This window comes from Pleurodeles waltl, chromosome 8 (assembly GCF_031143425.1).
Source record: "Pleurodeles waltl isolate 20211129_DDA chromosome 8, aPleWal1.hap1.20221129, whole genome shotgun sequence".
NCBI classification, from domain to species: domain Eukaryota; kingdom Metazoa; phylum Chordata; class Amphibia; order Caudata; family Salamandridae; genus Pleurodeles; species Pleurodeles waltl.
In genome coordinates, this window is record NC_090447.1 from 506,181,182 (window position 1) to 506,199,662 (window position 18,481).

The 18,481-nt window shown below is 46.0% G+C and overlaps 1 protein-coding gene across 1 annotated transcript in view; it reads right to left on the reverse strand.

The window, feature by feature from the left end:
• Positions 1-1,018: 1,018 nt before the first annotated feature.
• Positions 1,019-18,481, reverse strand: part of LOC138249118 (otospiralin-like) — a 55,663-nt gene continuing 38,200 nt past the window's right edge. The window contains exons 2-3 of the mRNA XM_069203141.1: positions 16,227-16,253; positions 1,019-1,456 (exon numbers count right to left, since the gene is read on the reverse strand). Coding sequence (XP_069059242.1) covers positions 1,272-1,456; positions 16,227-16,253 — 212 coding nt within the window. The 3' untranslated portion in view covers positions 1,019-1,271. The remainder of the gene's footprint in view (positions 1,457-16,226; positions 16,254-18,481) is intronic.

The window sequence follows — 18,481 nt, forward strand, 5'->3', positions numbered from 1 at the left end:
ATTTATGTCTTACCTTATACCTCTCAGTATATCCTCTACCTCCACTCTTTGACTCATCCCAAACCGCAGTCTACTACTATGATCTCAACAACAACCATTTCTTGACTCTTCCCTCCTCTATCCCTCCTTGGATCACCCCAAACCTCATTTTGCTACTATGATCTCCCAAACAACCCTTTCTAAATTCTTCCCTTATGTATCGCTCCTTCTACTTTTCCCAAACCTCATTTTACTACTGGAATCTCCCTAATTTATTTCTAGAGACTGTTTTCTCCTCCATCTCTCCTTTTACTCATTACAAGCATCATCTTAATACTATGATCTCCCAAAGAACATTTTCTAGACTCTACCCTTTTCTATCCCTCCATTAACCTATTCAATCCAACTAACAGACTCGTATGCCCACCACTCAAATTAACACATATTTCTCTATACTAATCCAGTACTGATCCATTTTGGGTTCAGGAGTAGCATTCTACTCGCCAAAAAGCACTTCAATGCCTTGTCAGGGCTAGTACATGCTATATAAATACAATTACAATTTAGCACTAATGTGCTCTTTTAAAAATAATGAGGAGTGGCTGAGGGGTGTCATAGACTTGATCCTGAATGAGAATTCCGAGATAGTGTAATATGGTAAGGCCAAATAACAAAAACTCAAAAGCTGATTAACTAAATACTGCAAACAATCTGCAGTCATAACTCCAAAGTGCTCTCATGAATAACAGTAGGTAAAGCGTTTAGTCACAACCTTGGTAAATAGAAGCAGGAAAATGGGCCAGGAAAACCTCGGTTTAAAAAGTCTCCTAAAGAGTCCACTCTGGTGGACATGTCCTCCAAGACAAAGAAAGTTGGTTGCTGGCTGTTTAAACCGACGGTCTTGTAGAGCTGAACAAAATGAAAACATGAACATCCAATCTACTGCAAATTTTAATAATGAAGGGTGTTGACTAAATCAAAGTTCGAACTCACATGAAAACACAATGAATGCTATGATAAGAAATGAAATCACAAGAACTGGATACAACTGTACATTTTATTGGTGCGTGGACAGCACGTTGGCACTGCACAGGAAGGTATACTTAACAACAAAGTCTTCTTCCCAAACTTACACATTAACTATCGATTTTCTTTTTAGTAGGAGATCTGGCTTCACAACCACTATTTCTAAGATTGCGCAGTAAATAGATAAGTGCTAGAATTGCTGACGATAACATGATATCTCATCATTGTTTTGTTTGTCAAATTACTGGTGCCTCAGCTTCGCAAGCTTATTCTTCAGGGTCGGGTTCTTCATATCCTAGTCGAGTTGCAGATGGAAAATGCGCCCAGAAGACTTTGGCCAATTCGTCGATGTGATCGTAACCAGCCAAGCCACGAAGCTCCTCCACCCAGCCAAAGAAATCCTCAGAAGACATGCTCCAGTTAGGCATACTTCTCTTCTCTCGCACCTCGACTACAAAGCAAACAAAAAATCAGATATGTAAAAATGTAAAATAGGAGTCCATCTTCAGGACCTTAGAAGCTGTGATCAATTTTGTTTTATAAGTTTAATAATTCATTGATTTTCACCTCAATTCAGGTCAACAATGCATAAATAATACAGAAGATACAAAAGCATAAATCAAATATTACAATATTTTAAAACTGCTTCTAAAAAATGTAAGCACGCTATAGCACACTTGCTCATTCAGAGAAGACACAAAATTAACAAGTTCAATAAAAGGTTTTATATTATACTAAAATCATTGGACATAAATACCATCTTCATGGGGTGGATAATATTGGACAGACATACACTACGGGATAAAGGTTCCTGACTAGCTCCTTGAGAAATAGAGCAGGTGTATAGGCCATTCAGTTGCCCTGCCCACCTTCCTGTTTGCTGCCCAGCACTACCTTGTCTCTATTTTGTAATAGGACAATTGACATCAATCTGAACTGGGAGACAATTTTTGAAAGACAATCTATGAATCCATTGTTTGAGAAAAATGAAGTGTTTCTCTGTAGGTTGTCAGTAACAGCAATCACGTTTTGTGTGCAGACAGTGTAAAATAACATTAACACAAGTAACATAGCGTTCCTGCAAATATTATGGTTACTCCTAGACTTCCCGAGGTTCTCTGCATTTGAGTTTTCACCTTAGAAATATGGACTTTTTACACCCCTGTATTAAAAGCCGGAACTGTGTGAATTATGAGTGGGTCAATCACTAGGATTTACTCATGGCTTTGACCTTGCAATACCAAAATTACACACCCCTATTAAACACTAGGGGCTATCATCAATACTATGACATAGTCAAACACATTTTTAGGGACGCTAATGTGGCGTTAGAAGGCCAAAAACGCTGCTCCATATTTACAAAGTGGTGCAACACATGCATTGCAATACTTTGTAACCCTTTGCACTACACTATGCCTGCACCAGGCATAATGTATGCAAGGGGGCATTCTCCAGTTAGGGGGTGCTGAAAAAAGGGAGCAAGGAAATTTAACAGATTTCCTTTCGTAATTTTTTGGCACTTTTAATGTCTACTCAGAGCAGGCGTTAAAAGGGGCATGCCATTGCACACAATGGGCCACTATGTACTCTGCAGGAGTAGCCCCAATCTTTTGGCGCTACTCCTGCAGAGTACATCAATAGTGTAAAAAAAAATGATGCTATTGCCCCCTACTCCATGGTGCACTGTATTTTAAATTTGGCACACACATGGTGGTGGTAGGGGGTGCTAAAGGGCACAAGAAAAGTAGCACTGTACTGTGTGCAGCGCCATGTGCCCTCAAATGTTTACAACACATTTTAGCATGAGAAAATGATGTGACTGAATTCCCAAAGCTCCGTAAGTAGTGTTGAGTTTTCTGAAAGTGATACAGAGGTCTCACCAAGGCGTCACAACTATCGGGACACAACCATACAGACACTGTACTATAAGGGATGGCGTGCATTAGCCTTGAGCGGCTACGGCACCTTTATTTATGCCCTCTGGCCATGCGCGGCCCTCGGTGTGAGTGCTAGATACATTTTACCATAGTGGCCAGGTGGCTCACTTCAAATAGCTTGTGAAATGATTTGACACTGCTTACTTCATGTTTCTGAATGTACGTAGTTTAGTTTGTGGGCCATGCAATAGCCAATAAATACGTATTCCTTAGGTTTAGGATAAAGAGGCTTGCAGGCTCAGTTCTGCACCTTAATGTGTGACTTCAGTTTGCGCCTGGCCCTCAGGATGAGTGGTAGATACAATTTATTGTAGTGGCTGGGTGGCGCACTACATCTCCTATAACCTTTCAGAAAAAAACAGACAACAATATGAAAAAACAGTCGCAGAAATTTGCATTAGGCACCCAAAGTCTTGTACTCTCTGACTATGTCGGGGATTAGTCCTCAATTGGTAAGGATCAATTTGTAAGGATGGTTACTTTTCATGCTCTGAATTTATGGACCAACGTCCTGCAGCTGCTCCACGGAACATGGAATTGGGCCACCCTGACAACAGTCCCCGGATGTCCTTTTCTCTGCATCCTCTTATGCATTTTCAGTGGATGCTGCATCTTGTTCATAGGTTAGGTCCTCTTCGACTGACTGATCTCCCGGATGGAACCCTTTTCAACTATGAAACATTTCTTCAAATTTCCATGTTTCCTCTCCTTGCCATTACCACGGCCTGTTGTACTTTTACAACCTCACACATTTCTTTTTGAAGAGTGTATGAAATTTCCACCCTTGATGGGGATCTTTGATAACCACTCTCTCGCCTATGCGAAGATTCGGTTCGACAGGCCTCCTGTTTCACCTCATCCTCTTATTGTTGATTCTGCTCTTTTCCTGAGCTGCATGTACACCAGTGACAGATGGCTTCTACATGGGCCATGCCGGCAGCAGAACCTGTGTAGATCGCCTCATCAAGAAATCACTCCAGGCACACCCCTATTGTACTGTGCAGGGTTTGCTTATAGGCCCTCAAGAATTGATGCAAATAATACTCAAGATCTTCTCCCTTTTCCATTCCAAACCGGAGTGCTCTGTTGAGTGTCCTCATAAATCTTTCCACTTCCCCATTTGCCTGTGACCACTGGGGGGTTATTGTGCAATGCTGGATGTTAAGATCATGTAGGTACTCACAAAACCCCTGTACCTGAAAGAGAGGACCCTTACCTGTTTTGATTTCAATAGGCAGCTCTAACAAGGGGAAAATATTTCTCAAGTGCGGGCCTTACGTACTAAAACACTATGGATCTTACAAGTTTGACTGCTGGAAATTTGGTGTGACTGTACATAACTACCAGCTTGAGCCTGTTATCAGGAACAATACCAAACTCCATGCTCACAGATGACCAGGGCTTGGTACTGGTGGCTTCAGTGATCACTAGAGCTACAGATGGCTCATAACTCACTACTTGTGAGACTGGCTTTCATTCACCTTCTCCTCAACTAAGTGGTCCATTCCAGGAAACCACACCTTGCTCCTTAAACATGCTTTTGTTTTGGCAATGCCCTGATGTCCCTGGTCTGCCAAATCTGCTGCCCACAAACCACGAGAGATGACAATCTGGTGGCCATGAAAGATAAACCCTTCCTCGCTTTCACTAAGATCATCCTGGCAACTCCATAGCTGTGTCCTCACTTTCTGCTCATCCTCCGGCAACCTGGGGGCCCCATCTAAGAAATTCCACCAGCGATGCCCTTGCAGCGCTTCTGTAGCTCTCGCTAGGCAAACATCGACCTTGGTTGCTTCCACAATTTCCTGCAGGGACAGCGCTCTGGGGCATGTCATCTCCATGATGATTCTCACCATTCCCTCGGCTCCGAGGTAATCCTCCCATTGTGTACTTGGATCAGTACTTGGATCGGCTGTTAAAAGATGGCATGATAAATAATCAGCTGGAATATTTACCCCTGGACAGTAAACTACCTAAAAGGAGTATTGCTGGAGCTGAGCAGCCCACCTCTCAATCCTCGGAGGGTCATTTTGAGCAGTGCCTGCAAATAGCAGTACAAGTGGTTTGTGTTCAGTCCGTACTGATAGCGGTTAAAATGTTTACAGGCCCTTCGGACTGCCAAGGCTTCTCTTTATATCTGTGCATATCGAGTGAGGGCTCTGTCTGCATATGCAGTGGGGACCCACTCCCCTTTATCTTTCATCTGCAGCTGCACTGCTTCTAGTCTTACAGGGATGGCATCCATAATGAGTTCTGTCTGGCATGTAGGACTGAAGTACACCATGATGGCATCATGTAAAAGGGCATTTTTATTTCTTTGAAAGCCTGGGCTGCCTTACTGTCCCACTCCCAGGGGACATCTCTCCTGGTCAATAACCTGAATTTAAGTACATTTTTTAAAACCATTTTGCACCATTTAAATCGGCCACAATTTCATCTATTGTTGGGGTGATGTGCCTCTCCCTGCATATGGCCTTCTTGGGCAGTCTCATGTTGACACACAGTCATACTGCACCAGGCTGTTATGGCTTTGAGGTGATGACCAAAGGCAAGATCCCAGTGTAGGGCATGTCACCTTTTCTATGACACCGGGCTGCTCCAACTGCTCCAACTCCTTCTCAACCAGCAGGTAAAGATGGAAAGGCATCCTTCTGTGATGCAGCGCTATAGGACGCACAGTGTCATCAATGTGGACAGTTGCGGCTCGTGCAAAGCAGAAGTGGGGGGCGGTGCGTGGGGGATTAAGTTAAATTAAAAATAATTTTAAAAATGTAAAAACCACTTACCTTACTGCCACGCGCCGCTCCTCTATCTCCTCGCTGCAAGCAGGCACAGGCTCCCAGCCTGCCCTGTGCCAATCCTGACGCTGCTAAGAGCAATGTTAGGATTGGCTAGGAGCACCCAGCCAGGGTGCCCCTGGGCAGACTGGGAGCCTGTGCAAGCTCTCTCCAGCCCAGAAATTGTGTTGCTGGGCTGGAGAGAGCCCTGTGCACATATGTGTTTGGCTGGCCCAAGACGGCCGGCCAAACATACATGCGCAGTGCAGTGCTGGTCACCCCCGTGGCCACGCCCCTTTCCCCAAAAAACGATAATACACACCGTTTATTATTGTTTTTTAGGAAAAGGTTTGCAGCTATCACTTCTGGTGGGAAAGGGGACTGGGTAGTGACGCTCCTTTGCCCTTATGGAGGAGCCACCCCTGGATGAGGAGTTTCATTTGGACACCTTTCAAACACCCCAGTCCCTTCAGCAGATCCAGGAAGTCATTCAGAATGTTGTCAGCATGGGATTGATGAATCTGCCTTGCATAAAACACTAAGCCTAAGTCCTCAGCCTTGTGGCAGCCTAGTAGAGTTTCAGTATTTGATCTAGTCACATGAAACTTGGCTTCTGTTTATGTGTCTCCATTGGCCACTTCTTCTTCAATGAAACCTCTTAATGGAATGGAGTCCATGCCTCCGTATGTGTACATTTTGGCCTTTGTTGGGATGATCTCTAGTTTGGGATCCAGCTTGAGGAATTGTACCGAGTTGATGACATTTACTGATGCTCTGGTATTGATGAGGGTTGTAATCTTCTCTCTGCCAACATCTACCTGACACATGGGAGGGGATCTCTGCTGCTGATTGTCCCATGAAATATATGGTGAATACTTCCTCATCATTGTCCTCTTCATGTCGGCTTTCTTCAGCCTTGTTCATTAATGTCTGTCTGTCCCTCCCATTTTCAAGTGATAAATGCCGGATGTTCACGCTCCTCTTTCCTTTTGTGATCGGCTTGAACTGGGTGCAGGAGCTACGACACATTTTGCAAAGTGGTTCTGGCGGCCACATTTCAGGCAGGGTTTTCCTTGAACCAGGCACCTTCTCTGTGGGTTTCGGCCCATCCCACAGGTGCCACACATCTTACCCTTTGACATCGCAGCCTCCCTTGATCTCACAGGGAATTGTTGTATAGCCTCAATCTGTTCCTCTTTGACCTTGGCCACACTAGATGTCATCGAAAAGGGTGAACTGCGGGCTAGGGCCAATTTAATTTCTTCTACCTGACTGTCCCCCAGCTCGTGGGACCTGGTCAGAATTCAGAAGACATCCAGCGTGATGCCAGGCTGCCGCAGGATCAGTTTCCGGAGGTTGGATGATTGGCACCCTTGAATAAATTGTGCTCTGATTTTGTCTTGCTTGTGTATCCCTGTGCATGTACTCGCCAACTTACGCAGCCGCGTGAAGAACATCCACGGACTCTCCCTCCACTTGACGCGCTTGTCAAGTTTAAATCTTTCATAATCTGTGTTCAATTGGGGATTGCAATACCTGTTCAGGGCAGCTACCTCCACATCAAAATCATTATAAGCTACAGAGCTAGGTTAGCTTTCAGATAACTCACACAGTTCATCACCTCGCATATGTAGCATCCTGGAATGTATAACAGCTCTGTCTGTTTCACTCGGGGTTCAAAAATAAGCAGCAAATGCCAAATCCACTGGTGCTATTGAGGTGCAGCCATCGCCAGATCAGCCACCTGACTAAATGGTGATAAAGCCATGACTGGAGCATGTGTGCAGTGCTGTCGGGCTGGCGGTGCAGCTCTTTGATGTGGTGCAGACATAGCACTTCACAGTATGTCAATGCTGGCTTGCGCTTGTTTGCTTTGTCTTATTTTCTTTGATTCGTCAGCTTCTTTTAAATTCTCAGATTCATGTGGTTTTCCTTAACTTGTCTATTTACACGTGTGCTTGTTTCTTTGGCCTTTCTTCTTTTTTTTCTCTTTGTTTGTTGTTAAACAGCCTTTCTCACTTGCTGTTTAGCGTTACTGCTCTTATGGGCTCCCTTGTGCCATGTGCACTTCGTGCAGAGTCATCAGTACTTACCTTCAGCCTCCCGCTGGCAATGGAATTCATGCCATGTGTCTTGTTTATGGAGGAATGCCACACCTTTAGGCTCCTGCACTGCCGCTGTGCTTGTACCTTGAGGTTTGACATTCTTCAGTCTACTTTCATTCTCACACTGTTCTGCCACCTCTTGCTGCACTTTCAGGCTCCACTCACAATCAGTCTCCTCACAGGAGATGCTGCACCTTAATCTGCAAGGGCTTTGGGGTGGGGCAGTACTGTGCCTTTAAAGTTGCCACAGCTGGCTTCTGCAAGTGGAGCTTTGATGCTGCTTCACAGCAGGCATTTAGTGGGCTGCTGAAAGGAGAGGAACACACTGTCAGGTCGCATCAGAACACGTTGGGATCCCGCTTTGTCGCCATTGTTGAGTCTTCTGACAGGCATGCATAGGACTCACCAAGGCCTCACAACTGTTGGGACACAACAATACAGACACTGTACTATGAGTGATGGCACGCAATAGCCTTCAGCAGCTACAGCACCTTTATTTATGCCCTCCAGACACGCCTGGCCCTCAGTGTGAGTGTTAGATATTATTTATCGTGGTGGCCAAGTGGCTCACTACAAGTAGTCTGTGAAATAATTTGACACTGCTTACTTTATGTTTCTTAATGTACGTAGCTTATTTTATGTCCAAAATAATGCTGAGCTATACAGCATCCAATAAATACCGATTCCTTAGGTTTAGGATAAAGAGGCTTGCTGGCTCAGTTCAGGTAGTCACATGTTAAGTATAACAGGGGCACGTAGAAGTTCTCTGGGCTCTTGACAGCTCAATTATGAACAGACTTGTCTACAAAATTGAGAATTAGTTTGTATTCTACTAGAAAGGGGAGATATAAGTAATTTGCAGTAGCAAAAAGTAGACTACAAACAATTGCGCAAAGGCAGTTTGCAGGAATGGCTAAGGGCCCAGCCCCACTTACAGGTGGGCATCATTAGTCGCTCCACTGTGGAGGGTTGGGGTTCCGAAGTGGGTTATGATCGGAAGTGGTCATGGGGTATGTGATGGAGGGGAGGGGGAAGAGTAGGATCCTTTAAAAGTGGTCTAGCACCTGGTGGCCCCCTCTTTGTCCCTGGATGTGCTGTGACAAGGAGGTCACTGACTGATTTTTGCTTGTCTTCCAGGTAAGTGAGCAGCATGGAGGGAGGGGGCTTGATTTGGCACTGAGATTCATTTTATAATACGTTTTACGGGGTATTGTTTAAAGAGTCGAGTGTTCAGCTGAACAATGTCCTTTGGTCGAGGTGCCAAGTAAAGAAGAGTATATCAAAGATGTTGCAATTGTAACCAGTTTCTTTTTTTTACGAGATATTAAAATACAACTCAGAAAAATCTCTTTTTATATTTGTATAACAACTTTTACGCCTGTCCACATATCAGCCATGGATTATTTAGTCAGCGCTGTTGATCAATGGAAGAGCCTGTTCACATGCTCTGGTTACAATGTATCTTAAGTCTCCATTTGAAATGTTGTGTTGCATTCTTATGGACAAATGGAGCATTCATGCTATCTATTGGTCACAACCAGCAATGGTCATCTAAATCATGGTTAGTAGTTGCTTGATTCCGGTTGTGAAAGTAGGGCCAGGTTAAGAAAAGGTCGAAGCAGGTTATCTTGCTGGGGAGTGGGAAGAGGGATGAGGTAGTTCATCCTACCAGGCCACGATAATACTCCACAAGCTGCTACCTGTTCATTCTTGTATTTTAGTAACACAGTTTAACATCTAATTTACTCAACGGATAACATTCTTAAGGGGCCAGGACCATTTCCGGAGATAAGGTGTCTCGCTCACTAAGGCTAGGATAAAGGTATGGCCCTGATAGGGGTCCAAGTTGGCTGGGCTCAGATTTCATGTGAGTGTCACCTTTTGGTATATCAGGAGCCAGGGTGCAATCTAGTGGCACAGCACCGAGGATGGGCTTAGATAGACTCCATCTTGGCACGACAGGATAGACAGACATAATGGCCCTCATTCTGACCTTGGCGGTCGGCGGAGAGGCGGCGGTCGGACCGCGAACAGACCGGCGGTCAGAAAAATGGCATTCTGACCGCAGCGGTCACCGCCGCGATCGACCGCCACTTCCCTACTCCGACCGCCACGGCGGTCATGACCGCCGGGCTGGAGTTTGCGCACTCCGGCCCGGCGGTCGTCCCAAGACCGCCAACGGTATCATGACCCTGCCTACCGCCGCGGTTTCTGGCGGTCGGGAACCGCCATGCGAACCGTGGCGGTAAGCACTATCGGGGCCAGGGAATTCCTTCCCTGGCACTGATAGGGGTCTCCCCCACCCCCCACTACCCACCGAGTCCTCCCCCCACACCCTCCACCCCCCTGCCACCCCCCAGAGGTGGTACGAACCCCCTCCCCACCCCCACCCCGACATGCACATACATGCACCCCGACATGCACACACCCCCAACATGCACATATACACACCCCCTACACACACATACACAACGGGGACACATACCCGCACACATACATGCAGACATGCGCACCTGCCGAACAGCACACATTACCCATAGACACAGCAGCACCCCCCGCCCGCATACACGCACTCACACACCCCCTCTACACACTCACACGCACACCCCCATGCACGCCCTCATCACACAACACCCCCCTCCCCTCACGGACGGTCAACTTACCTTGTGTGTTGGTCCTCCGGGAGGCGACGGGAGCCATGGGGAGGTGACCGCCAACAGAACACCGCCAACAGAAGACCGCCACACAGATATGTGGGTCGAAATTCTGTGGGCGGTGTTCTGCTGGCGTGGCGGTGGAGGTTGACCAGTCTCCACTTTTCCGCCGACCGCCAGTGTGGCTGCTGGCGGTTTCCCGGCAGAACGCTCCCAGCGGTCGGAATGCGCACAGCGGCATACCGCCGCGGTCGGCGGTCTTCACCGCGGCGGTAACTCGGCGGTCTCGCGAAAAGACCGCCAAGGTCAGAATGAGGGCCAATGTAATTAGTGATGTCTCAGGGTGGATCTCCTGGGGGTAAGAGGAGCTATAAGGGAACCCCCTGTTTCCCCAAATGCCTTGTACCAACACTTCCAAGGGCTCTTTAGCTTGTCCACATTGTCAACCATGATTAATAAGCATTTGGTACCTTGTATACACTCTCTGTGCCATCGGTAATAAGGGTTTAGTTACCTTTTAGGATGGCACCTAAGTGAGCATGCTCAACAGCAAAACCTCTGACAGAGGCAACTCAAGCAGTCCAAGATGGGTTGGACCCTCCAGCATGGAGACAGTTCATGAAATTATGAGCAACAGCACAACAGCATGGAATGGACCGGGCCCTTGGGAGAGTCAAAGATGATCCAGGAGTGGCAGAAGGGGCCAACAGCTCCGACAAGCAACCAAAGAGGGCAAGGCGGGCACCAGCTAGGTTCAGCAAGGCTTCTCCAGGCTAGAGAGAGACCATGTTAACAAAAACATCCCCAAGTGTAGCAGTAACAACTGTAGAGGGTGAGTTGCCAGCATCCATTCTAGGTGGGGGATGCAATGTGGGGACACAAGCGTTGGTTTCTCTGGGGGGTAGTGGAATTAGCAACACCAACTTGGGGGCGGTAGGAGAGCAAACAATTGTCATTTCACTAACAGAACAGGCCAAGGCAATCGAGGGTAAGATGGGGCAACCATCTCAATCACTAGACTCGAGGGGTCAGGTGGCACTGCCACAGGTGGTGCAGGATCAGGGGGTAACTAACCAGCTGACAGTGACCTAGCCAGTACCGGCCCTGCCAGCAGGTTCCCTCGAGCATCAGCAGCCTGTGCTTTTAAGTACAAGTCCTGCTGATACAGTGAAGGGCTATGACAAGCCCTTCACTGAGCCCCAGCTATGACAAGCCCCAGCAGCTAAGGTATGGGGGGACTGCAGTATCCAGTGTGACAGCTCAGCTAGGCACACCCAGTGTTTCACAGGGTGGCTGGCTGGGTAATGACCAAGATGTTCAGGGACGGGTCATAGTTCCAGGGACTTCTTCCACCAACACAGGGCCAGCACTGTTGAGCACTTAGCAGGTGCCGGCATATGGGCCCGTAGGAGGCTTAACAGTTCCTCAAGCTGCCAGATTTGCCAACAGTAGGGTTCAGAAGTGCTAATCCAACAGTCTGCCCACCTGGGTCCATAGTGTTGTATATACCAGCTCAAACGAAAGAAAGAATATGTAAGGGAGAGTTTTGTGATTTTTTGACTTTATCAATGCAGGGGTGCTGCCAGAGAAGGGGAGGCAAGGTAGGGATGGAGAATTTCATCCCCAAAAAAGTGTGGGTGGAGAGATCACTGAGGAAGTGAGTGGCAGGTTTCCCCATTTATGTAGCGATCCTTTCTGAAAGGTCTCCCTCTTTGGTTCCACAAATCATGGTTTATATTTCGCTCATTCCTAGTGCAGCATCAGACTTCCCTGAGGCAGCCTGGATGCAGTATGACATGAAGGGCCATATTTATACTTTTTGACGCTAAACTGCGCTAACGCAGTTTAGCGTCAACAAATTTAGCGCCGTCTAACGCCATTCTGAAGCGCCATGCGGGCGCCGTATTTATGGAATGGCGTTAGCCGGTGCAAGCAGACCGGCGCTGCCTGGTGTGCGTGGAAAAAAACCACGTAGACCAGGCAGCGCCGGCGTTGGGAAAAAATGACGTTAGGGCGTCTTAAAATGGGGCAAGTCAGGTTGAGGCAAAAAAATCGTCTTAACCCGACTTGCGCCATTTTTTAACGACGCCCATCCCCCATCAACGTGACTCCTATCATTGTAAAGATAGGAGTCATGCCCCCTTGCCCAATGGCCATGCCCAGGGGACTTCTGTCCCCTGGGCATGGTCATTGGGCATAGTGGCATGTAGGGGGCACAAATCAGGCCCCCCTATGCCACAAAAAAAAACAAAAAATACTTACCTGAACTTACCTTAATGTCCATGGGATGGGTCCCTCCGTCCTTGGGTGTCCTCCTGGGGTGGGCAAGGGTGGCAGGGGGGGGTCCCTGGGGGCAGGGGAGGGCACTCTGGGCTCATTTTGAGCCCACTTGTCCCTTAACGCCATGCCTGACCCAGGCGTTAAAAAGCGGCGCAAATGCGCCGTTTTTGGCCACGCCCACTCCCGGGCGTCATTTTTGCCCGGGAGTATAAATACCACGTAAAGGCCTGGGAGTCATTTTTTAAGACGGGAACGCCTCCCTTGCATATCATTAACGCAAGGAAGGGGTTCACGCTAAAAAATGACGCACACTCCGGGCACTTTGGCGCCCGAAGCGTCTAACGCCATAGTATAAATATGGCGTTAGTTGGCGTTAGTTTAGCGTCGAATTTGCGTCGAAAAAAACGACGCAAATTCGGCGCAACCAGAGTATAAATACGGCCCGAAGTTTAGGCAGATGAAAGCTTTTTGCCGCAATATTGCATTGAATCAAAGGGAAATTAATCTGTGGCATGCAGAATTCAAAGTTGCGCACAATGCAGCTAAGGACAACAGGCTTGTAAAAAAGGGGGTGGAAGAGAAACGCATGTTGGCAATTCAACCTGAAACAATGTGCAAAAGGGGCTGCTTGTAAATTCAAGCACATCTGCTCCTTCTGTAGTTTGCAAGGGCACCCCAAAGCTAAATGCTTCAAGAAATTTGGGAAGCCAAGGGACTAGGCAGCTAAACCTCATTAGTTTTTCCCAAGCAACAAAGAAAGTCTTTCTTCCCCATCATGATCACACACTGAACAGCCAGATAAAGACTTCAGGAGGCAGGCCTCTCCCTGGAAATAATCTCCAAAAACAGATTTTGGTGCAGCCTTCATTAGCCAAAGCAGTATTCCCCCTCCGTTTGCATGCCCTGACTCATTTGCTGGTGAGACATAACAAGAAACATGAGGCTTGTATCCTTTACTATGGTTTCAGAGATGGATTTCGCATACCAGCCAATGTAATTCACAGCCCTCACCCCCTAACAATCAAAAGTCTGTCATAACGCAGTCTGATATTGCCAAATAAAAGATTTGGAAAGAGCTGCAGGCAGGTAACGTGGCTGGCTCTTTCCTGCTGACACCATTACAGAATCTAGTCTGCTTCCCACTGGGTCTGGTACCTAAGAAACAGTTTGGCAAATACAGACTCATCCACAACCTCCCCGCTCCCCCAGGACATTCAGTTAATGATGGGATAAATGCCAGCATGTGTTTTGTTCTGTACACACCATTTGATGAGGCCTTTAACAAGTTGCAAGCACTGGGTAGAGGGGCCCTTATGGCCAAGTCTGACATCCAGTCAGCATTCAGGCTGTTGTCAGTATTACTTTTGAGGGCACGTTCTTCATTGACAAGTCCATGCCCATGGGCTTTGCAGTCGTGTCTGCCATTTTGAGACTTTTAGTCATTTTCTGGAATGGGCAGCTCTACGTCTGATTGTGTCAGAGAACCTTGTTCATTACCTGGATGACCTGGATGACTTCCTCTTCATGGTCCACCAAGGTCCCAGGCTTGCAAACGCACTCTGCAACGTTTTCAATAACTAGCTAAATTAGCGGTGGTTCCACTAGCCGCAGTGAAAATTGAGGGCCCCAGGACTAGGCTGACTTTACAAGGCATTGAGATTGATTCAGAGGAGAGAGTATGCAGGCTCCCACCGAATAAAGTTGAGGAATTCTGGGCAGCCTTATTGGATTGTTCGACCAAGATGACCCTCCATCACTTACAGAGGTTGGTGAGCAGCTTAACTTTGCACTCAGGAACTTCCCCATGGGACGGGTCTTTTCCAAGTACATTGCTAGGAACGTGTTGGGATTGAAAGCCAAGCATCACCACACTCGTCTCTCAAGAGAGGTTATACAGGATCTACATATCTAGGGGGAGTTCTTCCAAGATTTTAATGGATCAGTGATCTGCCTGCAACTGGCACTGAGCAATGCTGAACTAGACCTGTACACAGATGCGGCAGGGAGTGTGGGATTCAGAGCCTTTTTGGGAGCAAGTGGTGTATGCAATGCTGGCCAGAGGATTGATTTGAGAGAGGCTTGTCCAAGAACCTGCCATTCCGTGAGCTCTAACCTATTATTGAGGCATTGCATATTGAAAGGTCTCAGCTCCCTAGCAGCAGAATCATTTTTTGATCAGATAACATGTCAGCCCTCCCTGCCATTAATAACTAAACAGCCCAGTGCTCACTCTTCCTGTGCCTTCTCAAATCTATGATTCAGGTCTACCTCGCAGATAATGTGTACTTCATGGAAAAGCATTTTGCAGGGGTTAAGAACACAGTAGCTGATGCCCTGTCTTGTTTTTAGTTGACAGATTTCAGAACTCAACAACCAGAAGCGGACAAGGAGATGTCACCTTTCCCTGCGAGCCTATGGAAGCTTGGAGTCCCATTGTTCCGGAGCTGATCACAGCTGGACTGGTGCCTGGAACAAAGCGAACATATGAAGTTGCATGGTGGACTTATCAGGCCTCCATGCCAGAGTGTAGAAAGGAGGGTCTCGTTCAAACAGCCATCATATTGTCTTTTTTGGGTGAGCTACGGAAGGCAGGAAAGTCAGTGGCAGCAGTAAGACATCAGCTTTCAGCAACTGCCTTCTTTACTGGCCAATGGGGAGTGGCAGACCCACTAAGGACTTTAAAGTGAAAAAGGCCCTTAAGGGGTGGGAGCAGTTAGTGCCCGCCATTCAGGACAGCAGGAGACCGATTGATGTAGCTGGACTATGCAAACTTTTAGAAGGCTTACCGAATTTATGTTCTTTCCCCTTTGAGGAAATGCTTTTCAGCTTGGCTTTTTCCCTGGCCTCCTTAGGAGCATTCTGAATTTCAGAAGTAGTAGTTAGGTCACAGACTAGAGAAAGGCAGTTCCTTGGAATTAATGTGGGGACAAATTTTGGGGAATTTTGGGAAATTCTATTGTTCTTACTGCTGTCTCAAGATATATTGCACAGTTTTTGGAAACCTACTCTAATCTTGTATTTCTCTTGTCCTGCAAATGTGTCAATGGGATGACTAATTAGAAGCCACTTTTTTATATTTACTTCTAAGCCATCTGGTCAGTACTTTGGGAGAAGTCATTGGTATTAGCTCGGAAAGGCAGCATCTCCTGTCACATTTGTGAAAAAGCTGCACCAGTTGTTGATATCACTTAATGACCCTTTTAACACCCTATATGACCGAATATCAATGTATGCACACAAAAAAAAGACTAAATCATATTTTGCATCTCATCTTCTACTTAGACTGTCCATTACAATTATTTTACACCAGGGCTTTTTTACCACTTGTAGGATGGTCTTTGCCAAAAACATCTATGGGTCACATTGGTGGAATAGATTGGGTGCAAAGTTTACGTCACATATGTGACCGCAGACAATCTTATTTTCAATAACTTTTGTTAACATGCAAAATTGTAGGCAAAGACAAACCTCTTTCTCCGGTGGGTGCTGCTGATCCTACAATGAAACACAGTGAAGACAATTAGTTTTCATTAATAATTAGGTTGAATAAAACGTATGATATAAGACTTCAAACCAGCATCATTGAATAATACACACTGTAAATCTAAACAAATATGAAAACCATAGATTAGAGACTAATAAAGCTAATTTTCTGGAAAAAAAACTATGGCCTGATTTAGATCTTGGCAGAGGGGAATACTCATCACAAACTTGACGGATATCCTTTCCGCCTTATTATGATCCGAAATACAGATGACAGAATATCCATCATATTTGTGACGGAGTATTCCATCTGCCCACATCTAAATCAGGCCCAACGCCTGTATCTGATGAATGTGAAGCTGGAGTTGTCAATGAAATGAAAGCCACCTTTGTGCGTTTTTCTTTAATAAACATAAAATTGAGTTTTCTTATTTTATGGCATTTTATGTAATTGAGCAGCTCATCTTCATTTTGAGTTGTTTGCTTCTTCCTTCAGGCAATCATGGTAAAAGCAATGCTTTAGATCCTAAATTTCCAATTTTCATTTCCAGCATGGTGCCTTATCCGTAATACAGACCACTGCACCCTGTGTGCTTGTATGGGAGACTGCTTTAGGTACTGCCATTAGAAGAAGCAAGACTGAAAAGTAAAATGCTAGTGCTTAAACTTCTCAAATGCACATTTCACATCAAACCTTTCAGAGGCTTTCAACCACTGGTCAACCCACTAAGAAATACTTTTCACCCACGTTCTGCAGAACAATTTTAAGGTTCCAGGTGCTTTCTGTGAATGTGTTTCATCCTAATTTTTTTCTTTGATCACATTTTGATTTATTTTTTGTTTCGCAATGATTACAAATTAAATTAAAAAACATTTTAAGTATGTTCCCTTGTTTATCAACAATGTTACACTGTACCTAAAAAGTAGCAAGCTGCTTCATCTAAAGCAATTTCCCCGGCTACTGAAGTTTATAGTAGCAAGGCCCAAGCATCAACATTGCATAGAGCAGAATTATGGGATTTCAATAGTGTGGATATGCTTGCCATGGAGAAGAATACGTTTATCAGATCATTACTATGTCTTCCCAGTTGCAGTCCTATTATCCCTTTGTATCAAGATATGGATCTCAAGAGAAAAGAGTACATTGTGACCCTGAGACCCTTATTATTCTGGGTGACATGGACTACACAGGAGCTTGGTTAATAGAGGGAGGGATTACAGGAACTTTTGGAGTTCAATAGCTCTTGTACCTTCCCTCGGTTTTACCAAGTCAAGTCCTGGTTTACTAAGTTGGGTCTGGGCTCTTGATGAAATGATCCCCATTTGAGGAGACATCTAAAACTATTTTCTTGGAAATATGTGACTACCTCATTACATCGGGACACCAGGTTGGGTAAGCTGTCTGCACAATTCTTACTTTTGAAGCCCACCCGCATTGTGAACCCTTTTTAGATGAAGTAGAGCCCCAGTTGGCCAAATTGATCTACAGACGTTTTTGGTATGACACCCTTCAAACCAGAGCACACATATTGAGGTGGAAATGCGAAACTAATGGCCCTGTGGATACTAATTGCAATTTTTGTAGTTTACAGGCTGAACAAAATCTAGCGCATATTTTGTTCTTTTGTCCCACTTATGCTAACTTCAGAAGCAAATGGATCCACCTTATCTGTCCTAATATGGAGTTCAGAAAACATCAAGATGCATTAAGGATCCTGAAAACTGGCACATCTCCTCATATTGGGCCTCATTTTGAGTTTGGCGGAATCGAAAGTGCATGGGCAATGCAGGGGCCCCCCTGTGCCCCCTGCACCTATTCTCCGCCAGCCTTTTCATGATGGTGAAATTTGCTTGCAGTTGGACTAATGCGGAAAAAGAAGGGTATGCATTTTTAAGGTACATTGCACTTTTTAATGGCCAGCAGAAAAGTTGCATTCTTCTTGCTATTTCCTTGCTGAAAGTGCCAAATTGGGCAAGTAATTGGTCAATTCATCTGATGTGGTGATTTATGTAAGAGCAGTAAGCAACTTGGGCCCATATTTATACTTTTTGACGCTAAACTGCGCTAACGCAGTTTAGCGTCAAAACATTTAGCGCCGTCTAACGCCATTCTGAAGCGCCATGCGGGCGCCGTATTTATGGAATGGCGTTAGCCGGCGCTAGCAGACCGGCGCTGCCTGGTGTGCGTGGAAAAAAACCACGTAGACCAGGCAGCGCCGGCGTAGGGGGAAAATGGCGTT